Here is a 25,884-nt window from a genome sequence, read left to right on the forward strand (position 1 = left end):
ATGCATTGAAGCATCTTCTGTACATTCCTCATTTTATCATTTAGATTCTTAAAAAGACATATACTCAAGAATCAAAATTCAGTTATGCATATATATAACTGCTTTAAGGACATCTGTCCTTAACTAAAATGAGACTTAAATATATGTGTGTGTGTGTGTGTGTGTGTGTGTGTGTGTATTTTCTTATTTGAAAGAGTTACAAAGAAATAGGGAGGGGGAGGGAGAGAGGGAGAGAGAATGAGAATAAATGAATGAATGAGTGAGTGAAACATCTACGTGCTGGTTTATTCTAAATCGTTGCAGCAGCCTGGGATTGGGCCGGGAGCTCATGTGGGTGGTAGGGGCCCATACACTTTGGTTATCTTGAGCTGCTTTCTCTGGCACATAAGAGGGAACTGAATTAGAAGTAGAGTAGCTGGGTCTCAAAGGAACACTTGTTTGGGATGTTCACTTCGCAGGCAATGAGTTAACTGGCTGTACCACAATGTCAATGCTACCATGCTCCTCCCCCATCCCCCCCCCGTTTTTTTTAACTGCCGGGGTTAATTGGCTTACAGGATCTAGTGGCCTTGTTTACTCATTGTTAATTGGTACCATGAGTGTAAATGCCAACATAGTAAGACAAACATGTGAGGGTTGTTACAACCATAGTTTTGGTACCATGGGCACGCTGTGAAGTCTGAGGACTCCCCCCGCCCCTCATCCCCCAAGATTCACAGACTACACTTTGAGAAATTAATGAGCTATGATTGTGCTGTGGGCTTCACTTATACTTTAAAGAGGGAATTGAAAATGTTTGGTTAATGTAAAAATTCAATGGAGAATGACTAAGTAGCGTTTCTACCTAACACAAAAAATTTTGAATGAGTTTTAAAATAATCTGTGACTCCAAACTAAGATTTTTGAATATTGAGTTGTTTGGGATCTTCGAGTTTTTATTCCAACAGTATTTTCTAGCTTGTTTTGATTTTTATACTAACTATATTGATCACTTTTAATCTGAAGGGATCTGTTTTTAAAATATGTCCCAGATCTCACGGAAGTATTTTCTTTTTAAATTTTTTAAAATTTTCTTTTTAATATTTTTTGCATAATTGAAGGATATATGTCCATATGAACTTCCAGTTAGGATGGAGAGGGTCAGGTATTCAGGAAGGTGAGTGGATTAATGTTCCAGTTTTTCTTTTCTCCTCACAGAAATATTTTCAAGGCTTGGCCCTGTTACGAGTTTTTAAAGATGCACAGGTGGTTGTGTTAGAAGTGCTGTTTTCCTCCTTCCTGCATGATGTCATCATATTTATGCTTTGTATTACTTCTTCCTTCAAATGAGTCAAAAATGATTGTTGAAAGGCTTAAGGGGTTTGTGAGAAGTACAGAGTTTCTATTTGAGGCGGCATTGGGGAGTTGTAAAAATGGAATTACTCAAATGAAAAGGTAGATTTAATGCAGTATCCAGATTGAACATGAAAAAAATTTTAATTGGTAAGCACAACCATTTTTAAAAATGTATGCTGTGTTTTGGATGAATTAACATCCATGATACTTTAACAATTGTTACTGCATGATTTATGGGCTTACCTCATGTTGAAGATTAATGTCTGTCAATTTAATTTTTAGAATATGCTTGAGTTGTTGGAAGAAATGCCAAATGGAGTGCCACCTGAAAAAGTAAAAAGTTACATCTATCAACTAATCAAAGCTATTCACTGGTGCCATAAGAATGATATTGTTCATAGAGGTGAGTACGGGCTTTTTAAATGGAAAATATTAAGAGAATAGTAAAAACTTAAAATACTTCCTATGTTAAGAATATGTTTTAAAAAGAATATTTCGTAAACACTGACATTTCACTTTAAGTTAGCTATGTTTTGGAAGTACAGTATGTGAGAATCTCTTTTTGTAATACCAAAAAGGTGGGTTCCAAATGTGAGATGTCTGTTTGTCTAAGCAGATCCACTGTCAGTTTTGGACACACGCAGTGATACAGGTGAGCCCAACAGATCTGAACTTTGGTCCTTCTGGTAGACCAGGTTAATGTAACAACCTGGGAAGCAGGCATTTTAGGTACCTCACGTCTCTGAGCCCTCTCTGGCACCTACCTCTTGTTCCTCTTACCAACAGTCTCTAGTGCTAATCTGTACCTCCTGATTTTCCCTACCTGCTAGTGGAAAGTAAACATTGTGTGCAAATTGCAGGCATGATCAGTCTTGTGTAAAAGCCATGATTATATTCCCATAAGCTGTTTTATTTTATCCTTTAATGCCGTGAAGTGAGTAGTTCATAGCAATAAAAGGAAATTCCTTGCTCAGCATTATCTTTACCATTTATCTTCACTTGACAACCTCTACTGCATTGCAGTTTTACAAAAGTAGGGTACAAATTGACATAAAAATGAAGCTAAAAGTTGTTTATTAGAAAATGTTGCAGATGCTTCTTGTGTTTGAATTACCAGATGCACAAATGCTGCATTTTTATTTATGCAAATGCACAAGGATATCCCATTGAAAATAGTTTGGCTTTTAATGGTATCTTAGAGATCATACAAAGAATGCCAATCTGGAAAAGAGTTTACATTTCTCTTGCACTTGCCTCTCATGGCAGTTTTATCAAAATTATTGGTGGCATGGATAGGTCTCAAAGTAAACTGAGTATCTAGTGTCTAAGATGGTGATTCTAATGACAACATTCTAGTTTGAGAATGTTACTGAGGAACTGAATTATGTAAATGTCTATTATGCTACTGTGTTTTGTTTAAGCATACAGTAAATAGTGGCTCCCATCAGCAGTAGAAACTGTAATTTAAAAAATCTACAGATGTAACTGCTTCTGCCATTTTACCATTTGCACCTGTACCATGTGATAGATGATAGGTTCTACACTGTGAAAACAGCATTGTGAAGTGCTTCTCCAGAGGTGACTCTAACTACATTTTCTCAGTTTCTACCCCTTAACTCACATCACATCTTCAGAAGACCTATGGAAAAAAAACTGGAAGTCTTGACTCATCCAGTAATCATAGCTTCAATATTATATGTTGATAATCAAGGCAATCAGAGGGCCCGGTTTGAGTCCTACTTGCTCTACTTCCATTCCAGCTCCCTGCTTATGTGCCTGGGAAAATAGTGCTAGATAACAACTGCTTGGGCCTTGTACCCATGTGGGAGACCAGATGGAGCTTCCGGCTTTGGCCTGACCCAGGTCTGGGCTTGTGGAATCAGCGGTTGGAAGACCTTTCTCTAACTCGGACTTTAAAATAAGATTTAAAAATCTTCAAAAAAGATGAAAAATATTTAAACCATGACAGAAAATATATATTGTTTTCTTCCAGTAAATGGCACCTTGCATCTTACTTTTATACTTACTTTAAATGTAATAGGGATATACATATTTTATAAATGCTAAAATTTTGTATTATTAGTATTTTGGAGAGTAAAAATACTTTCTTGTGATGGATTTGCCTACACTCAGTCATGCTTACGTTCCTTTCAGAAATTTAATTAATAACTTCAAGGGAAAATTATTTTTAGATGCAGTCTTTATGTTTCTCAAAAAAAAAACTAAGTGAAACCTTTACGAACCAACATAAAATGGTATTGTGTTTTTCGCTGCAACAGTTTCTATTTAAATTACTCTAGATGTTTCTAATTAGATGCAGTACTTTAGCAATGTCAGTTGCAGAATGTATAGAACATTTTTGCTAATGTCTTTTAATCTTAATACTCCAGATATAAAGCCAGAAAACCTTTTAATCAGCCACAATGATGTTCTGAAACTCTGTGACTTTGGTAAGTTGAAAAGAAAGTTAAGTCTTTATACTCCCTCAATTCATGTGAATATAATCCATAGGTAACTTGCAAAAGCCTGTTAAAGTGATTTTTGTGTTTTGACTTACATTAGCAGGGGAGCATTCAGTCTAATGGATCAGCTTCTGAAACACCACTGCCACAGAAGCACTGCTCTCTACAGAGCATCCCCTCCCCATCAACCCAAGTCAAATTACACAACATGTATTTCAGAAGTTCATGAAAACATCTTATGAAAAACTGCACATGCATAAGTGTTAAACATTCATATCAATTTAGTTGTGTGTGGAAATTGATATTGCATTTGTGATTGAAGAATTCTGTTTATGGAATGCTCATTTTGGGGGCTGGCATGGTGGCTCAACTGATTAATTACTTCTGTTTCTGTCTACAAGTGCCAGCATCCCATATGGGTGCCAGATTGTGTCCGGCTGCTCCACTTCTGATCTAACTTCATGCTAATGTCTGGGAAAGTGGTGGAGGGTGGCCTAAAAGCCTTAGGACCATGAACCCGCTTGAGAGACCTAGGAGAAGCTCCTGGCTTCGGATTGGTTCAGCTCTGGTCATTGCAGCCATTTTGGCAGCGAATCAGCTGATGGAAGATCTTTGTCTCTGCTTCTCTCTGTAAATCTGCTTTTCCAATAAAAATATATCATTTCTTTAAAGATTCATTTATTTTTATTTGAAAGTCAGATTTGCAGAGAAAGGGAAAGATCTTCCATCTGCTGGTTCACTCCCCATGTGGCCACAACAGCCAGAGCTGAGCTGATCCCAAGCCAGGAGCCAGGAGCTTCTTCCAGGTCTCCCACGTGGGTGCAGGGGCCCAAGGCTTTGGGCCATCCTCGACTGCTTTCCCAGGCCACAAGCAGGGAGCTGGATGGGAAGTGGAGCTGCCGGGACTAAGAACTGTCAACCATATGGGGTGCCAGCACATGTAAGGTGAGGACTTTAGTCACTAGGCTATCCCACCGGGCCCCATAAATCTTTTCTTTAATGCCCATTTTTTTCAGTGTGACAATTAGAAAAATGTCACTGTTTTCTCTCAATATTTCCAAAGAATCTGAGTGTTGTGAACTTGCTTAAGGAAAAATGTTTTATAGGACTTACTTTTTTATGCTCTATAAAAAATATTTTAAGGAGTCTTTATTTTTAACAATTTTTAACAATTTAGAATTAAAGTGAAATATGAAACAGTATATCTAAAACGTTTTGATGTTGGCAGTTTTAGCATTTTGTAACATTATGGTTTTCAGGTACAGTAGCTCTATTTGTCGCTTACTGGCCATAATCATGATTACCCTTCAACATTGAGACTTTACACACCTCATGTAGCATTTACTGTGTACACATGCATCTGTGGGTTGCTTAGCTATTGTAGCCTCAAAGTTAATGATATTTGTGGAGCAAGTTATAAGCAGAAAAGAAATGCTTGTGGAATAGCCAATAAAAGAATAATCCTAGTCTAGTATAATTTCTTAAAGACTGAAATGGCCAGGAAGCCCCTAGTGGCAGCACCGCATGTGGAATTCTGTGTCTTGTATGGTTCCATAGGGGCTTCCTGATTGTTCTGCCTGCCAGAACATGCAACTCCTGTGTGTGGCTTGAAAAACCCCATTCAAAAATAAAATTAATTTTTAAAATCTATAATTTCCACATATACACACTTATTTGTGTACGTGTGTGTGTGTGTGTCTGTGTACTTTGTTAAGTCTCACATATTTAGTGACCATCTGTTATACCAGTTGAACTTTGACTTCAGATTTGCATTTGTTGGGAGAGGTGATTTCAGTATGCTTTGGATTTTTATAAAGGCATGAGGTGACTTTGAAACCATGAATTTCTTTAGCTTAAGGAAGAGACTGAGTTTATAGTGCTTATTAATTGACATGAGCATTCTACAAACTTTTCACAGTAACAAAGACACTATTAATGAAGGGCTTGTTCAATACCAGTCATTAGTCCTTTTGGTGTTCTTTTAAAGTATGAACTAGCACTGAAACATTTGCTAAGATGAAATTATTGCTCTTTCAGGCTTTGCTCGAAATCTATCAGAAGGCAACAATGCAAACTATACAGAGTATGTGGCCACCAGGTGGTATCGGTCCCCAGAACTCCTACTTGGGTGAGTTACCTTGTCAAAGTAGACTGACTTCTATAACTCTGCTGATCCTATGCCACTGGTTTTGAGATCCTCTATGGAAACTAGTAACTTTAGTGAATTAAACATGTCAATTGTGTATCCTAACAAAGCACCTAAAAGCTTTATGGTGTGAAACAAGCACCTGTTATTTGCTTATGATTTTGTCAGCAATTTGAGTTTAGCTGGGTGGTTCTTCTACTTGTCTCTTGGTTTTCCTCATGTAGCTATAATCATCCGACAAGGCATCTGGGTGCTCATTCATTTGGTTAGGAGACCTCAACTAGGACAGAGGGCATACCATTTTCTAGTAGTGTAGTGCAAGTTTCTTCATACAGTAGCAGTAGAATGCCATGCAAGAAGGCAAGACTGAAGCTTTAAAAGGGGCTTTCCGGTCCTCTGCATAGCTTTTGCCTCATTTGACAAACAATGTTACATTACCAAAGCCCCAGATCAGGGTATAGAGAAATAAATCCCACTTCTAGATGGAAGAAATGACAATAGCACATTTATAGAAGTGGCATATGGCCGGAAATGGGAAGAATTATTGCAGCTATCTTTGCTAATAATCTTCCACATTAAAAATGTGAATATGCATAAGAGTTTGACATTCTGACTTATTTATTCAATTATTCAGTAAATATTTATCAAGTATCTCTGATGTCTAGCCACTTTACTAGACACATAGGGTTAATATTGAACCAATTGCAATTTTCTTCCAAATTTGTAAATCACATTTGATAATGAATGGCTGTTCAGTCTAACACCTCATTGATGATTTTCTCATTAGCATCTGCATTCATCTACTTTGTCTTTATCATTCCACTATTAATATTCTTTCATTCAACTTTAACAACAGGAAAGAATATTTTGATAAAGTTCCTCTTTTCTTAATACACTTTACCATTGGAGTCTAAAAAGAAATCTTAGTCTTAATCCTGTTCTCCATCACTTAACAAGTGTCTCCCTATGCTCGTTGTAGCATTGTGTTATTTTGCCTGAATTTCCTTCTTTAAACACCCAAGAAAAAGGAGACATACTCTACAAAATAAATTAGCTATGGTGGTAATGTCGACCAAAGTTTACACATTACAGATTTCATTTCTTTTCCTTAGCGTTCCATGCATGTAACAAGGAGAAATGAGAAATTTAATTTATGAAAGATACATTTTATGTAATGGCAATATAGATTACTGGATTTCTTCTGAGGATCATGACTGTAAATTCCTCTCTTATTAACTATTCATTTTCCCAGTGTCTACCAACCATTTGTTGTTGTTACTTTTTGATTCATTGCTGACTTCAGGCCTTGTAGAAATCATTGTTAGTTTGTGAGAGATTTACTAGTTTTTTTTTTTTAATCAGAATCTTACTTTATCCTGAGAAATAATTGATGTGTAGTCCCTTTATTGAATTATTCATTTGTGTGGACAGAATCTAGAATTTCTGCTAATTTTTAGTCTTGGGTTTAGGAGTGATTTTCTGTGTCTCTTCTGTGAGTCTATTCTGGACTCATTGAGGTGCATAGGCCATTTCCTTTTGGGTGGATTGGAATTTGATTTTACTGAATACTATCAGGCAACGAGGAATGAATATGAAGTACATTATTCTTAGAACTTAATCTGAGCACCCAGAATGGTGGAGAAGACTCTGTTGCCTTGTTTGTGAGCTCTCCCCAAGGAGTTCTTCCTAAGGATAGCTTATTATAGTCCATCTTCAGAGGGTGTTTGCTATTTAATAATACCTATAGGAAAACTGAGGTTATGCTTAGAGATGTGTAGTTTAGAGATGTGAGATTATGTTTAGAGATGCGTCAAAAGTAAATAGAGACAATGCAACTAATTTGAGCAAGTTCAATAGTACTAATCGATATCAAGTCTAGCTTAAGAACCGTATTACTCATCCAAAAATTCCTTTGAGATCTAACTTGATCTTTGATTATATGTTAAGAGTTTATATTTTGGGGAGTGCTATAATGCTGTGGGTTTAGCTGTTGCTTGCAACCCCAGTGTCCTTTGTAAGAATGCTGGTTTAAGTTCTAGCTGCTCTGCTTTTAATCCAGCTTCCTGGATTAAAATCTTTTTAAAAAGATTTTAGAGATAATTTATACTTTAATACATTTCCAAGGTTTTGTCCTTGGCATTCAAAATAGTTCCAGCTGTATAAATTATTCAAATCAGAGGACAGAAGAATAGCCTGTAGTGGGGATGTGGAGGTTTATGGTTTTCTCCATCTAGCACTGTGGAACAATTTTCTTTCTCTCAAATAGCTGTCAAAGGAAGTTCTGTATCCTTCCCAACAAGTTGTCAAAAGTAGATGAGATTTCCTTATATTGGTTCTTACGTTTCTGTGGGAAATAAATTAGATAAATGAAATATTGATTTATTGTTACGATTTATTATGCTAGAAGCATTCTTTAAAATGTGGACACTACGTTAGTTTAAAATGTTTGTATTAGTACTATATCATTATGGCATGCTAGAATTTCATTTCATACTGCTTTTCAAATATTTTATTTCCCACTTCTTAAAGTTTGGAGTATCTATATTTGAGATTTTATATATATATATATATAATTTCCTTATTTGCTATAAATCATTTGACTTAAGACTGTAGATACTAGGGTGTAAGTATAAAGCTACTTTGAGGTTACCTAGATATTTTTAGGTGTATCCTCCATTTGTTGATAGTAGTAACACTCCTGAAGCCCTCTGGTGAGCTTGGACCCTAGGAGAGAGCTATAAACCCATAGGTAAACTGAGATTTGAGGAAAAATTTTGAGCTATCATAAAGCCTGTGCATATAGGGTCCAAATCTATTCAAGTAAATGGTATAGTAGGGCTTGGTACAGTCTTAACTATTGGAAACTGTGATGCTAAATAATCAAATGTTTAATAATGGCATTTATTGGCTAAGAAGACCAAGTCAGTAGTACAATTTAATAGACCGAACTTAGAAAAATAGGTAAGATGGAACTTTTTGACATCTAGAGAGCTAAAGTAGAATTACATAGAAAATACATTTCTTGGGAGCATTTTATTCCCTAAGTGAGGTGTTATTCATCAGACATGTTTTATATTAAGGTTTATTAAACCATTCATGTTCAAGATCTACCCAGATATGAATAGATTTCAAATTAGGTGCCTACTAAGTTGTTGTTAAACTGCAGGCTTTATTAACCTAAGTTTATTTGGTTGTGTTCTGAATTTTCCCTTGAACATCCACAATTCCTTATTTTTAGCCTAACTTTATTTCACATCACACTTTTTTTTTCATTCCTTAAGTGTAAGTACACAATTTATGCTTTTGATTATGGATGTATTCAAGATAATTTGGAAAGTATTAAATCATTATTTCTTCACTCACCTAGATTATCTCTCCCTTTGCTTTTCAGAGCTCCATATGGAAAATCTGTGGACATGTGGTCAGTCGGCTGTATTCTTGGCGAGCTTAGTGATGGACAGCCTTTATTTCCTGGAGAAAGTGAAATTGACCAACTTTTCACTATACAGAAGGTGCTAGGACCTCTTCCTTCTGAACAGATGAAGCTCTTCTACAGCAATCCTCGCTTCCATGGGCTCCGGGTAAGAAGTTTAGCTAAAGCCCACAATGGAATTAGTAGGATAGCATTTACTTAAATCATTGTGCATTTCACAATGGAATACTAAGCTATCCTTTGATTGCTATTGCCTTTCTCATTATAGTATTTATAATCCTCCACCATAATAATATTTTGAGTCTTATATAATACTTGTGAATTTATTAAATGGTGAAAATTTGAAAGTAAGATCTGCTCATTTTTTTACTGGCAAATTTGCACTTAGAATCTTTTTAAGTATGTACATTATTCTAAACCTTGATTATCTTACACTGTTTCTTTGTCCAAAATATTAAGCTTCTTCAAAAGATACAAAATGTGTAAACAGCTGATGCTTAGTTGAGCAGAGAGGTGTTTGTGGTGAATGAAGAAAGGCCACAAGTGCTTGCATTTCATGGATTTAAAGATTCTTGTTCTAGCAGGGAGTTTTGACCATCAACAATAAAATATCAGATCTTTTCAAACTGTTGTATTGTCTTGCGGTCTTTCCTAGACTTTTTTAGTTTGTGTAAAACTTGTTTGTGAGAATATGCTAAAAAGCATCTTAGAAAGTGTAGGCTTCCCCAGATGAGAAACATCCAGCTTATCAAGTGACCAATAGCGTTACTGCCAGGTTTCCTCTCTCTTCCATCTACCCATCTCTACTCATCTCCTTACCCCCCCACCAAAAAGCTTTTGAGTTCTCTAGCACTCTTTTGGGCCAATTAGTGACCATAATCTCACTGCCACTTCCTTTTTCTTAAGTGCATAATTCTCAAGCTTTATTATCTTGCCATTTTCACTTTCCTGTGACTTTTTGGACCTCTCAAGAGCACCACTATTCACACATGAATGCCCAACGAACTCCCAGCTTTTGGTAGGCCCAGTGAATGTGGAAGAAATTAATGAACAAAGGCATAAACACAGTTTCTCTTTCATCTCTCTCTCTCTCTCTCTCTCTTTCTTTCTCTTTTTCTTTCTTCCTATCTTTCTTTCTTTTTCTTTCTTCCAAATCTGAGTTGCCTCAGTAAAATTTTTCTCATTTTTGCTGTTGTAAACCAAAACATAGCCACAAAACGATTCATTAGTGTGCAAGTAGCATATGTGCTTCAGCAGATTAATTGCACTGAAAATAGATGGTAAATGAACTTGCTCTCAGTGTAGCAGAAAGGAAAAATCCGTAATTTTCAGACATGGTGTTAATCATATTGAGTGAATTTGTTTCATTGAGAATTAATCCAAATGCTTGCCATAGCCTATGGGACTTCGCAGAATTCAGGCCCTTTGTGATCTCTGACATTTTCTCATACCTATCTTCATTCGCTGCTCTCTCGCCACACCTGTTTATTTTTTGACTTCCATAGGCAGCCAGCCTTCTTTTTTGCCTGGTTAAAAAGGCTGTACATGGGGACCTCTGAAAAAAAATATATAAACAAATTTGACATGGTTATCTGGCTTTAATAACTTACAAACTGAAGAATTAAGATTTTATTTATGAAATAATTAGAAAACAGTGCAATTTGTAAGAAAGGAAAGTAAAGCACTTCATTCTTTATTGTATCCTATGGCTTCTAATGTATCTTAGTTTGGTTTAGATCATGAACATATCAAATACCCTGAGAAGATTTAGGAGTAGTTGAAATATGAATTGCATGTTGAAGAACAAGTAGCAGCTGGGTTAGAGAGGTCTCAGGAAGGATAGCTCTTCCTATTTGTCTGTGGTCCTGTTCAGTCTTCCTCATTTAACAATGTCGTGTAAAATTCTAGACAGCCTGTGATGACACTACTTAGAAGTATCCTTTATAGAAATTGCTGCTTCCATGACACATTGATTTTTTTTTGTACACCTTACTGTTTTTGCATTTTCAGCTGAAAATGTTTGTGGTGTTTTAACTAAATTTAATCTCATTGGAGGTTTAATGACATCTTTTGAGGGGAAAGTTTTCTTTCATAATATCACTTTAGAATATCTGGGACATACAATGAAGCGCACACATCTGCTGTGAACCATGGACTCACTGGTAAAGAGTCTGGTTCGATGAGACTGTGTAAGAGTTGGAAACCCCACAAAATGTTACCCTGTTGACAAACAATTGGTATCATGTACTAGAGGGCATAGGCTCCAGGGTTACATTGCTGACCTTCAAAGCCTGGCCTGTGCTCGCTACTTGAATGACCTTAGGAAGTCACTGCCCCACCTCGGGCTTCTGTTTCTTCATATGTAATGTGATGATGCGCTTATTGTAAAGACAAACTTCACAACATTTTCAGTGAAGTGCCCAGACCTCGTCCCCAGCACACACTGAGTGTGCTCAGTAAAGAGGTACCCTCCTTGGGCTGTCCTGGCTGAGCAATGAAGAAAGGACGGAAGACTACAGATTGCTCTTCTTGTTTGTTGAATTCTCTTTAATTTTCATTTAAAAGCCTCTGTCAGTTTCTTAAAGTCAATAGTTTGATCATTTTTAATTCATGTAACATTTATAATGCTTCTTTACTTTTAAATATTTTTTATGTTTTATTGTGGAAAATCACTTCTCAGGGCTGGTACTGTGTTACAGCACGTTAAGCTGCTGCCTGTGGTACCAGCATCCTATGTGAGGGCCAGTTGGAGTCCTGGCTGTTCCATATCCCATCCAGCTCCCTGCTAGTGCACCTGGAAAAGCAGCAGAAGATGGCCCACGTGCTTGGGCCCCTGCCACTCGTACAGGGGCCTGAGGTGGAGTTCTAGGCTCCTGGCTTCAGCCTGACTCTGCCCCTGCCATTGCAGTCATCTCACTCTCGCTCTCTGTAGCTCTGCCTTTCAAATAAATAAATCTTTTTTAAAAATCACTTCTAGAATAAGAGAAGAAGGCATTTGATAGCAAAAGGCAAACCTTATTAACAGAATATTAAATAAAATGCACTAGTATAGTGCATTTATCACAATATGGCAGGTTCTCTCTTTGGGCTGCTAGTTAATGTTTCAGTAGCATCCCAAAGAACCTCTGCACCTCCCTGAGGTGAGGCAGTCAAACTTAAAAACTGTGGGTGTGGCTTTAGGACTGAGTGCATGTACCAGTTCTGCTACTTTGGGGTTATATAACTTGCCCCAAACCAGTAATTGAACTTTGTGATCGTCAGCTTCCTCATCTCTAAAATAAGAATGATGATGCCTAAAATAGTTCGCAGAGCGTTACTTCCCTCAGAATTCACTTTTAGGTTTTGCGTGTGCGTCTGTGTTAAGTTCATGTTTTTCTTTCTACTTCCTCTCTCCTGAAGGTACTGTCCTACTTTTCTCCATTTTCACATGTTTCTTTTCTTCGAAAATCCTGCTCAAATATTGCCTGTGGGTTCTTTTCTTCTGCAGCTGCAGCCCGCCCTGGTCTTTGCTTTCTCTGGGCCACCGTCAGCATGCAGGGCTGCAGAACTAGCACTGCTTTCTTCCCTGCCGGGCAGCAGATTCCCCAGGTGCCAGATTTAGGAAGCCCTGGCGTTCTGGCCCCTGCTGTAGCGAGCACTGCATGGCGAGGATGACGTCATAATCACTCCGTGAAGACTTTCTTCAGATTTAACTGCACAAATAGTTTCCCATCCACTTAGTTAGCATATTTAGGGATTTCATTACCTTGAAGTGCTCTGAGGCTGGTGTAAGAAAAATCCATACCAGGAGCAGTAATGGGACCCGGCCAGTGGTATGTCCCAGTGCTTTAGGATTCCCCTAGGACTGCAGAATGCAAGTTAGTAGAGGAAAGGAGCAGAGCGTCTAAATAAATGGGGCCTCTCCCCCTCATTTGATTCAGAAGTATATTTTGTTAGTCCAGGAGCCTTTGTTTGCCTTGTATGCCAGCTTTAAAAAGGCAGGATTTTAAACCAGGGTATTAAGAGAGTGTATTAAGAGCAATAAGAGAATGTCTAAAGTTGCTGTTTCTCCTTCTGTGGCTTTGCAGGTATCAGCATCTTACTGCCTTTTCCTCGTTTTTACATCCCTGTCTTTAGCAGTAATTGTGTTATTGTGAAGAACAGTATAAGAGTTTTGTGTGATGTCTTATAATATCCCTTCTGCTAGTTACCCAATTACTGTCATTAATTAAGGAGCTGCTAAATAAGCAGAGAAATCCTGTGTAAACTGTAATAGAACTGAATTATGTAAGCAGACAGTGCACTATAAATTGTCTAAATAGTCTGTAATTTTTACAATTGACTTTGTTGTATATGCCTACATTTAAATATTGTCTTCTGCCTGTGCATTTCCTGCTCTTTATCATCTGAACCTAAAGTACATAGATACCAAAATTAGTATATAAATATGAAAAAGGTCATGGAAAAATAGTTAAAAGGTAAAAAAATGAAAACATAAACTTTATTTCTCAAGCTCAAGCTCCTTTAAAAAAAAAGGAAAAGATATACTTTATTGTTTGTATTTGAAAGAGTTACAGAGAGAGGGAGAGACAAAGCTCTTCCATCCGCTGGTTCACTCAGAGCTGAGATGATCAGGAGCCAGGAGCCAGGAGCTTCTTCTGGGTCTCCCCCATGGGTTCAGGGGCCCATGGACCTGAGCTGTCCTCCACTGCTTTCCTAGGTCATAAGCAGGCAACTGGATCGGAAGTGGAGCAGCTCGACATGAACCAACACCCATATGGGATGCTGGTGTTTAGAGGTGGAGCATTAGCCTACTACATACATCGTGGCACTGGCACTACTTTTGTACCAGCCATTTAGTCCATCCCTCAGGAACTGAGGGCCATGGGACTTGAACCATGACGGTGCAGTTTTGTTTTTTGTGCCTTTTTTTTTTTTTAAGAAAAATGGTTATTCTGTGTTTTAAGACTATGTAACAAAAAGAAGGCAGAAGGGCCGCATCAGACTCTGCAGTGACTCACTGTGGATTTCCTGTGAAAACTCCCCAGATTACTCTTGTCTGATGAGCGGCATGAGCAGGGGCATGGTCGTATTGGAGAAGAACTTCGAGCTTTTCTAGGTGGTTTCCTACTAAAGGTTTGGCAAGCTTTTTCAAAACACTCCCATGTTCAGAAGTCAGCAGGCAGAATACCTTGAGCAGTCCCCAGATGTTACTGCTATGGCCTTTGCTTTTGGCTGCTCAGCTTCTGCTGTGACTCTATCACCTTCACCTTTCGGCAGCCACAGCTGGTGTTGGGTTCTTTTAGGACTGGAGTGGGAAAAAGCCACATGTCAGCTCCAGCTTCAATTCTTTGGGAAAAAAAAAAGATTCAATGTCCTAATACCACTTTCCACTTTTCTTAACATTTCCATGGAAAACTGTGCCCTTGTCTGCAAGTGATCTGAGTGTGACAACTTCGGTACCTACTGAGCAAAAAATTCGCTCCACTTTAATTTTTTCCGCCAGCATTTTCTAAGCTGAACCAATTGAGATGTCTGTGGGGTTGGCTGTTGTCTGCCATGAATATGTCAGTCCTTGCAGAATAATGTGGATGGTCTGCTTAAAGCTGTGGACTCCATCATTTCATCTCTTCCTTGAGAATGTTTGTAAACTGCTGGGTTCTTGGCAGCATTGTTTCTATATGCTTTTTGTAAAGCATCAGTGATTTCCCCATTCTTCACCCAAGCTTCACCATCTATTTGATGTTTGTTCTTGCTTCAATTTTAGCAGAATTCGTGTTGTTCTGAAAATGCCTCTTTTCAAACTGGTGTCTTAGCCTTTTTAGTATCTCAAAATAGATCCTGTTGAGACATGTTGTAAGAAATTAGTGCAAGTTTTATTTTGGTACAAAAAGAAAATTAAAATCTCTGTATGGTTTTTTCATATTAGGCATTTTTAAATGAACTTTTAAAATACCCTTCATAGAATGTGACTTGGGTTGACACTGGGGAGGTAACTTTTACTCCCTTCTGTGGCACACATACATGTAACCTAATCTCCAGATGCTAACGTTCCTGTCATGTTGTTCTTACAGTTTCCAGCTGTTAACCATCCTCAGTCATTGGAGAGAAGATATCTTGGCATTTTAAATAGTGTTTTGCTTGACCTAATGAAGGTAGGAGAAGTTGATGTTTGTATAAAGCCTCCTTTAGTTTAAGGACTCTGTTGTATATGAATTACATGTTTTTAAAGTGAATGTGTGATGTTGACTAATAAGGGACTATGTCGTCTGAAAGGCATTTAGGTAAAATTACAAGTGGATTTAATATATCGTAGTCCCTAATTTACTTTCCTAAAATAGGATAGTAAAAATCGCTTAGTTGCACAGGGACAGGTTTTAATGAAATCTTGGAACGAGTGTTGAAAGAACGTAGAATCCTGTGATTTTCTTTTTCACCTGATATTTAAGGCACCCACTAGTTTATGCACACTCGATCAGTGAACCCACTTCTTTGCTGTTTCTAATTTGGCCTCTTCTTTCCAGATTCCTCTTTTTGGCTCCTTTTTAGCTATGTCGGGGTCACTGCAATTATTTTGTGGCTTCTGTCCCTCTTGTGGCACCCTGTCCAGAGTCCCCTGCTTAGGACTTCGCCAAACAGCCTCAATTCCTTTATGCCAGCATCTCTTCCCCAGCAGGCAGTGAGTCCCTTGAGAGAGAACTGTCTTTCTCACTTCAGTTGCATTGTAGCCAGGCAGTGCTTGAGCAAGTTCTTATTGTTTGATAGTAGAATTTTAAAAAACAGTTGTTAATAGATCAATTTTATTGTTTGCTCATTCAGTCAGCTGTCAAAATCCGTGGAGGTTGTACTGTGCCTAGTGCCTTTAAAGAGCGTACTTAGCACAGTTGGAAATGGCTGAGCAGCATTCTCAAAATTTTGCTAGGCTTTAAACTATGTTAAGCTGTGTTCCAGGGAACATAGTGTAAATAGGTGTGTGGGCAGAGGTGGGAGAGGTGGGTGTGACTTTGGGGAAAAGTCCACGTATCTTATAATCTTTTCTAGAGATTCACAATATTCATTAATCTATGAAGACTCTCAGAAATCTCAGTAACGCAGCATTTGGTCTCTTCCAATATTTGCCAGATTTAATTGCTGAATGCTGTTTGTTTTTTGTGTCTATAAAACCCTAAAGCACTAACATTCTTCTGAACACAGATTGAGAAGTGCTAGTTAAAAAAAAAATCAAAGCTTTCACTGTAATTAGGCATAAATTATCACTTAAATCGGTTGAGTTTTGTCAGCATGCTCTTTAACATGCTCACTGCTTTATTGATAAGGACCTTAAGAATTTGGTAATTTTAAAAATATAAAAAGAATGAAGTTGAAAATGGAAATAAATGCATGTTTTCTGCTTTTTTTTCTTTTAGTTAAAAATAATTGAACATTCTTGTTAAACCATTGCCAAGTATAATTACTAACCATCAGTGTGGTATCTGATTAAAAGCTTACGCTGATAAGAAGCCACCACAGTTAAAAGTAGAACAATATTCTGAAACTTTCTGTACTTCTGGCAGATTGGAAGCTAAACATTCTAGTTCCTATTTATTTAATATATTTACTGTCATGTCTCTTTGAGAAGATACTCAAATTATGTCTACTTCTCAGTTAAGTTTTATGATGTAAACATGTTTATAATGGAGAAGATTATTAACACTCCAGAAGCCTCCTTAGGATCCCTACCAGGCTTTGTAGTCCTGACCCAAGAAACCACAGTTCTGACTTTTGTCACCAGCAATTAATACAGCCTTGTGGAGCCTGGCATGGTAGCTTACTGGCTAAATCTTCACCTTGCATGCAATGGGAATCCCTTATGGGTACCAGTTCGTATCCCAGCTGCTCCACTTCCCATCTAGCCCCTTGCTTGTAGCCTGGGAAAGCAGTGGAGGATGGCCCAAAACCTTGGGACCCTGCACCCATGTGGGAGACCCAGAAGTAGCTCCTGGCTCCTGGCTTTGTGTCAGGTAAGCTCAGACCATTTTGGCCACTTGCAGAATGAGCCAGCACATGGAAGATCTTTTTCTCTGTCTCTCCTTCTCTCTGTATCTGCCTTTTCAATAAAAATAAATCTTAAAAAAACATTGGCTTGTCATTATTGAGTGTTACATAAATAAAATCATCCTTTGTCTTTTTGGTGTTTTTGAAGATTAATTTGAAAAATCAGAAATGTCCTTTCATGAGAAAAATATTTTGTCTTTCTCCATAGCTGTCTTGATCATTTTGGCCCTATATTGCTAACCTTAAATTGCCATCCTGTCTTGTATCTAATTATAAACCATTTCAGTAAGCATGCAAATTATTGGGATTAATTTACAACCTTGACAGTTTTAATTTTTTTAACTTTTATTTAATTGAGAGACAGCAAGAGTTCTCTGCTGCCTCATTTCCGAGTGCCCATAATGCGTGGGGATAAGCCAAAAGGAAGCTCAATGCAGATCTCCCACATGGGAGTCAGGGACACAACTACTGGAGTCATTATCTGCTGCTTCACAGAGCAGGCAGTAGCAGGAAGCTGGAGTGCGATTGAAGCCTTGAGGCAATGTGAGGCACAGTCAAATAGATACTATGGTGCCCCAACTGGCATCTTAACTGCTAGGACATATGCCAATGACTGGCTTCATTTAAAAAAAATAAACGAACAAATAATTATTAGGTTGTTCCCTGGACCATGTTACTGAATTTTAGAAACTGTTAACTGAGTAAAATTTCTCTTACTAATCTCATCCTTCAAGTAATTAGAAAATCAATGGTATAAGCATAAATGTATTTCATTGTATGTGCTGTAGTGTCTACTGTTGGCATCTAATTGCACTAATGCAGTTATTTATCTTCTGGTCATATGAACTTCTAATTTAAGAGACTACTCAAAGGCCAGCTTTCCTTTTTTAAAACTGGTATCTTATAGTTGAATCCATTTTGATGTTACTTTAACTGTCAGAACAAAAATGTGTATACCTTCAGTTTTGTTTTATATTAATGAATTAAGATCATTTCAGAGTTGAATCAAAATCAGCATGAGTATATATCCATTACCTGTAATCAGTAACTTGGATTTTAATTAGCAGCATCTTTTCACCCAAACAATATGTCAATGTATCGTAGAATCAGAGTTAAATTTTCTGTGGAGCTAGCTGAAAAGTGTTATCTTAAATTGAGGTCTTGCTATTGGAGCAGATCTGAGATTGCTCTCACTGTTTAACACAGCACAGAGAGTAACAATGGGCAGAACCAGTTGAAATGAGCTAGAGAGGGATTTATTACCACTGCAATTTTGTTTTTCTTCCTTCCTCTAAGGAAGCATGGCAATCCTTTAAAGATCAAATTTCATTGTGGTTTATTGTGTTGTGTCAGACTGTGTAGATTGTTTCCTTAAGTATTTACTTGATTTAATAAATTAATTTTTAATGAAGATCCACCCTATAAAATCTTGTCCAGTTACTAAGATAGATCATATTGTAAGAAAAGGTTTTAGTTGTAGAGTATCTAATATGTAGAACATAAAACAAAGGGTAGGTATCTTAATGAATAAACAATTATATGTTAGATGCAGAAGTAGAAAGATTTAAGAGATGCATAAGTAACCAAAAAACATAAAATGTTAAAACTCACTAATAATTAAAGATGTGAGTTAAAACTATTTCCAGGTACTGCCTTTTTAAATATCTAATTTAGAAGTATTAAAAAGAATGAAAATGTTGCTGCCTCCTTAGAGTGCCAAGGTATTATTAGAGTCACCCTTTTAGAGGTGTGTATGATCTGATATGGCCTTCCAGGGGCAGTAAATTGGAGACACAATGAAAAGAAACCTTATAATTTTGCATTCCTCACAGTTTCATCATTAGGATTTTTAAAAAGGATGTATTATTTCTTTTTATTGGAAAGGCAGAATTACAGAGAGGAGAGATAGAGATCTTCCATCCACTGGCTCACTCCCCAAGTGGCCACAGTGACCAGAGCTAAGCCAGTCCGAAGCTAGGAACCAGGAGCTTCTTCCAGGTCTCCCATGCAGGTGCAGGTTTCCAAGGCTTTTGGGCCACCCTCCGCTGCTTTCCCAGGCCACAAGCAGGGAGCTGGATGGGAAGTGGAACACCAGGATATGAACCTGCACCCATATGAAATCCCAGTGCATGTAAGGCGAGGATCTAGCCACTGAGCCATCATGCCATCTCCATCTTTAGGATTTTATACTGTGAAAGCAGTCATGGATAAGTGCAAATAATTCATGTGTTCAGCACAGCATTCATTATAGTAAAAACTGGCTGGCATCCAATATATTTCTTGCAGTAGAAGACTAGCTTTGTGCATCATTGTATATATATATATACAATGGTTTCCATTTTTTTAAAAAAAACATGCCGTAAGGTTATTTGTTGGTACGTTGTTTATAATGGTAATAGTAAACAAATAATATTAAATACATAATGTATAGTTAATAAACAACCTGAATATTTGTTATTAGAGAATTACTAAAAGCAAATAAATATATCCATGGAGTTAAAACTCTTTCCCAATTTGGAATGATCTTTTAAAGTTGGTGTATCAATTGGAACAAAAATGAAGTGCAGGTGATTGTGTGCTGATATTTGGATAGAATACAAGGAGCAGTTGGAGCTATGTGTAAAATATCTATGGGAGGATGAACGCGAAACTGGTGACCTGGGCTATTTCCAGAGAAAGTAGTTATTTTTTTTTCTTTTTTTTTTTTTGTTTGTTTGTTTTATTATTGTATTGTTGTTGACAATCTTTACATAGTTAATTACAGTTAAAGGAAAAAGAAAAAAAAAGAAAAAAGGAAAAAAAAGGTTCAGGGGGATAGGAAAGTGGGCATTGCCATTATGTCCATATTGTTTCCATCCTGCATCTGAGGTAAAGGGGGATATTGAGGGAGAAGCCCCACCCGGTTTCCCGCCCACCCCAAGTCCCGGATGTGGGGCATGCTCCGAGATATGTGCCCAAGTGGTGTTAATAGTTCTCTAGTTATGAATTGCTGCCCGTTTCGCTCGATGAGGTCGTCCACTGATTGATATGGTCCATCATAAAGTCTCCGTTTGCCCCATAATTTGCTGCCAACATATAGCTGAGATGAATGACTGTCCCGTTCTGTCTTCTGTCTTTTCTTGGTTAGAGTTCTGAGTCCAGCAGTTCGATTGGGGAGATCTCCAAAGATACTTTGAGGTATTCCCAGATTAGTTTTTTGTATGTTCTAGCAAGCACAGGGCCCGGCACAGTCCATCACCCCGATCAGCTGGTGGTTGCAATTGCTGTGTTGGTTCTGTTTTCAGTCCCGAGTTGCACTGGAACCAATGGGTGTTGCAGTCCAGTCTGGTTCGGCCCTTACATCAACCAGTGGGAGCTGCAGCCTAGTCGGGGCGACCCACATTAACCCCCACCAAGCCCGCCCCCCACCCTGGTTTGCCAGTATGTGTAGCAGAAGACCCGTCTGTCCCCCATCCCATTTGGCTCTGGTACCCGTCAATGGGTATTAAAGCTTAGTTCTATCTAATCAACTCAACCATCCAGCCCTCACAGATGTTGTTGAGTGCCTCTCTATCTAGCCATCCCAGCCCCTGTCCTAGTTTTCATGCCCTCCTACGGGAATAGTGATTCAGGAAGGGGGAACCCCCTTTTCCCTCCCAGGTCTCTCTGTCCCGGCAGAGAAAGTAGTTAAATAGGTGAGGGACAGGAGGAAGATGAACAATGTCTATTCTTTCATGTGATAATAAGTAAAATATTTTAAATGTTTAGATTATGTAAAAACGCCTTTGATCAGTAAGTACAAAGTGTAGGATACAGAATTTATGTATATAACATGAGTCAGATTTTATAATAGAAAATATGTCTCTGATATTCACAAAAGGGCTGGATGGGTTTATACTGAGAAGACTGCAAATGGTGAGATTCTAAGAGACTTCAGTAGTTTTCCTCCTTATGCCTTGTCTGAATTGTGTCTGTTAGATATGGCATAATCATGTATTTCTTTAAAAAAAAAATAAGGTTTTTATTAGAGCTTACATTTGACTTTCTAATGTCCTTTCCATTCCTAAATTTTATTTCCTAAGAATTTACTGCAATTGGACCCAGCTGACAGATACTTGACAGAACAGTGTTTGAATCACCCTACATTTCAGACCCAGAGACTTCTGGATCGTTCCCCTTCAAGGTCAGCAAAAAGAAAACCTTACCATGTGGAAAGCAGCACGTTGTCTAATAGGTAAATATTCCCTTTTAAGGAAATACAGATGCAGTGTTGGTCTTAGAAGTAGGTGGAGGAGGTGGCTGCTAAAATGATGCAATTATAGAAAAGAAGGAAAGCCCTCTTTATTCAAAAATATCTTCCTTATGCTTATTACGTGATTCAGAACCACAATTAAAGAGTTGTGTGGGTCTTAAAGACTTGGTTATCATTACTAAGTGTGTTATGGAAACGTATGCATCCATTGGGAAAGAGAGCATTGGGTTAGCATCTAAAGGGCTTTTCCACATTAAGAGCTGGAAGATTCTGTGTAAATAAGACCCAGGAGTGATGGCTGCAAGGAGGATGGGTGGGGAGGGGGAGCAGGGAGAATCGCAGAGGGCGAATAGAATGCCACATACAAGTAGAGGGAAAGGTACCTGGGACAGTCTTTCCAACTGCCAAATCCGTCTGGCTCTATAGAAGGGTCTTGCTTTTGTTGCTCTTATGTTTTAGTCATTGGGTTCAGAAATCTTTTCCTAGGAACTAGAACATAGAAATAGGAAATTCAGTTATTGAAAGTGGTACTTTCAAAATAAGATTTTTCAATATAGTCTTTTGCAAACCTGTTTCTGATACACATGGGATTTCACTATACAATAATGATCTTTGCAGACCTCATGTGCCTTATTTTGTAGGCTGCAGCACTCATAAGAAGACGACGCCATGGGCAGGACCTCTCTGCCTGCACCTCCCGAGTAGTTCAACTTATCGGGGGTTGTTAGATTATGGGATATAGGAAATCATTTTTCTCATCTTAGAACAGAAATAGCAAACAATTATTCCTAATATGAGACTTAATCAGTTAGAATTTTGCAAACTCAACATCTGGTACTTTTTAGGTGGGGTGAGCATCCATAAATTAGTGATAACCACTTATCGCATACCAGCTCTGCTTAGTATGTACATGTGGTTAAGACTTTACTTTTCATTAAAATGATGTTTCAATTATTGTTTGCCCTCACATCTTAAAGATTGTTCTTTAAAAAAAAAAAAAGAACCTACTTATTTGAAATGCAGAATTAGAGAGTGGCAGAGAGAAAGAGATCTTCATCCACTGGTTCAATTTCCTAGTTGGATACAATGGCTGAAACTGGGCTGACCTGAAGCCAGGAGTCAGGAGCTTCTTCCAGGTCTTCTATGCGGATGCAGAGACCCAGAGCCTTAGGTCATCCTCCACTGCTTTCCCCAGGCCATAAACAGAGAGGAACTGGGAATTGAACCCCATGTGGGATGCCATTGCCACTGGCTGTGATTTTACATGCTATACCACACCAATTCCCAGATAGTTCTTAGCTGGATTTGTTGTTTCTTTGCCTGAGATTTTAGTTCATGGAGTCAGGGAATATTATTGATCATTTGGTTGCTTCTTTGCATGTAAAAGGTTAAGATTTTTTTTTTTTTTGTCTTCCCTAAGGTCACTCCCATGTCAAGGATTTTGTTCCCTTTTTTTTTTTTTAAGGCAGATATTTTACAGAGAGAAAAAGAGGAGAAAGATCTTCCATCCACTGGTTCACTCCACAAATGGCCCCAACAGCTGGAGCTGAGCTAATCCAAAGCTAGGAGGTCCAAGTGTCTTCCAGGTCTCCCTCACAAGCGCAAGGTCCCAAGGCTTTGGGTGATGCTCCACTGCCTTGCCAGGACACAAGCAGGGAACTAGATTACAAATGGAGCAGCTGGGGCTAAGTGTGGTGGCCTAGCAGCTAAAGTCCTCGCCTTGAATGTGCCAGGATCCCATATGGGTGCCAGTTCTAATCCCGGCAGCTCCACTTCCCATCCAACTCCCTGCTTGTGGTCTGGGAAAGCATTCGAGGACGGCCCAAAGCCTTGGGACCCTGTACCCACGTGGGAGACCTGGAAGAAGCTCCTGGCTCCTGGCTTCAGATCAGCACAGCACCGACCGTAGTGGTCACTTCGGGAGTGAACATCAGATGGAAGATCTTCCTCTCTGTCTCTCCTCCTCTCTGTATATCTGCCTTTCCAATAAAGATAAATAAATCTCTAAAAAAAAAAAGCAATGTAGCAGCTAAGACAACTGGCATCCAATAGGATGCTGTTGCTGACAGGTGTAGGATCAGCTTGCTATATCACCGCAATGGCCCGCAAAGGATATGATTTGTATGAGTCTTTGAAGAGTTCTTTGAAATTGACCCTTTGGGTATATTCAATAATAGAAAGTATGAGTAAACAAAAAATCTCTGGAAGAGTTCATTTTCAGGTCTTGACACTGTACTAAATATAGTAATGAAAAATTCTGAGTGGTTTTTGTATGAATAGCCACATCCCATTTTACATGCGCCTAGGAGCTTTCTCTCCACATTGGTTTATGGTCCATTCTTTCTTCATGGAAGTCCTTGTTACTGGCACTACTTCTTCAGTCTCATCCCAGACTGGAGTTCCCTGGGACTTCTTGCCATTTTCTAGATGATCACTGAGCTTCATCCATTGGTTGCCACTTGCACACTTCCTGCTACTCCCTCCCCTTCCCTCTGGCTCTCCTAAGGGTCTTCTCACCCCAGCTGTGGCTTGTTGGTACTTCAGCCTGGCCCATACCACCACTTGCACTGGTCCTGCTTTGCCATCTGCATAGAAATACATCTACATAGAAATACGGCTGTGATCTTTAACTTATGCTTTTTAAAGTTTCTTCTTGGGTCCGGTGCAATAGCCTAGCGGCTGAAAGTCCTTGCCTTGAACGCCCCGGGATCCCATATGGGTGCCAGTTCTAATCCCGGCAGCTCCACTTCCCATCCAGCTCCCTGCTTGTGGCCTGGGAAAGCAGTGGAGGACGGCCCAAAGCTTTGAGATCCTGCACCTGCGTGGGAGACCTGGAGGAGGTTCCTGGCTCCTGGCTTCAGATCGGCGCAGATGGGCACAACTCTGGCCGTTGTGGTCACTTGGGGAGTGAACCATCGGACGGAAGATCTTCCTCTCTGTCTCTCTTCCTCTCTGTCTCTCTTCCTCTCTGTCTCTCTTCCTCTCTTTATAACTGACTTTGCAATAAAAATAATTAAATCTTAAAAAAACCTTTCTTCTTTTTTTTAGAGATGTATTTGCTTTTATTTGGAAGGCAGAACTGCAGAGTGAGAAGAAGACACAGAGAGAGGCCCTCCATCCACTAGTTCACTTCCCAAATGGCTGAAAAGGCAGGAGTTGGGGCAGTCAAGAGCCAGGAGCTCCTGCTGGGTCTGCCACGTGGGTGCAGGCTCCTAAGGCATTGGACTGTCCTCGACTGCTTTCCCAGGGCCCAGGCAGGGAGCTGAATCAGAGGTAGAGCAACCTAGACTCAAACTTGCACTCATAGGATGCTGACGTTACAGGCAGAAGGCTGAACCTACCATGCCAGGGTGATGTTATCTTAAAACTTACTTTAATCAGGTGTATTAACACCTACCTGTCTATCTTGCTAACCATTCAAGTAGTGCTTCTTTGTACAAACTTCTTAAATGGTTGACAATTTTACATAGATTCCTTATAGTTGTCAACGTTATCTGGAATTTTCAAAGCTGTTTCTTATTGTGCTTCGGCAAAGCTCCAATTTGAAGATATTGCAGTGCCCTTGCTACATAGGAATTATGTGCAAAACTCAATAGCTTTCAACTCCTCCTGAGACAGAAATGTTTAGAATTGTGGCTTAGGCTCTTTTTGTACCAAATAAAAAATAGAAATTTCAACAGATGTTTCTACCTTATCTTTATAACCTCTCTTTGAATGTTAGGAATTGTGTTTTACATTACTATGAGCACATTCTTCTAAGATCTTGTGTAGGCAAGAGTTCCAGAAGCTCTATAGGTGTCTTTATTATTCTCACTCCTTTTCTAGTCTTATTTTAAAGCTTAGGATATTTCCCGGTTAGCTGTGTGTGCTAACTACCCTCTAGATATGAAAGAGAGAGGGGGAAAAGAGAATTCCAAGAGCCCAAGGAGAGCTGGTGCTAGGCAGAGAGAACCCAGAACTGATCCTGTGGAAAGTACCCTTTGCAGGAACCCAGCCGGGACTTGAGTGCTGATAATAGGAGAGAAGTGGGTAAGATTATCTTCCAACCTCGTCCTGCGGTGCCTTCCAGGGCTCAGCCCACCTGCGCGTTGGGAGCCAGGCTGTGATCCGAATTCTTCAGCATTGAGGTCCAGAACCAGAGAAGGGTGGAGAACAAATTGGGGGTTGGACAGATGGAGACTAACCAATGTATGTAAATCTATTTATGAGAGAGACTGATATTATGTTTCTAAGTAGCTGAGATATTCTAGCATCCAAACTTATG

General features: G+C 38.8%; 1 protein-coding gene across 4 annotated transcripts in view; it reads left to right on the forward strand.

Annotated features, from left to right (window-relative positions):
- The window catches only part of CDKL5 (cyclin dependent kinase like 5), a 205,190-nt gene that overhangs the window by 131,218 nt on the left and 48,088 nt on the right, over positions 1-25,884 (forward strand). For 3 of the 4 annotated variants that reach the window (XM_004597484.2, XM_058658520.1, XM_058658517.1), the window contains exons 6-11: positions 1,618-1,738; positions 3,726-3,785; positions 5,835-5,925; positions 9,335-9,524; positions 15,430-15,510; positions 21,451-21,602. In XM_004597484.2, the coding sequence (XP_004597541.1) occupies positions 1,618-1,738; positions 3,726-3,785; positions 5,835-5,925; positions 9,335-9,524; positions 15,430-15,510; positions 21,451-21,602 (695 nt within the window). The remainder of the gene's footprint in view (positions 1-1,617; positions 1,739-3,725; positions 3,786-5,834; positions 5,926-9,334; positions 9,525-15,429; positions 15,511-21,450; positions 21,603-25,884) is intronic. The other variant, XM_058658518.1, reaches the window with a different exon arrangement.

Source organism: Ochotona princeps, chromosome X, assembly GCF_030435755.1.
Source record: "Ochotona princeps isolate mOchPri1 chromosome X, mOchPri1.hap1, whole genome shotgun sequence".
NCBI classification, from domain to species: Eukaryota; Metazoa; Chordata; class Mammalia; order Lagomorpha; family Ochotonidae; genus Ochotona; species Ochotona princeps.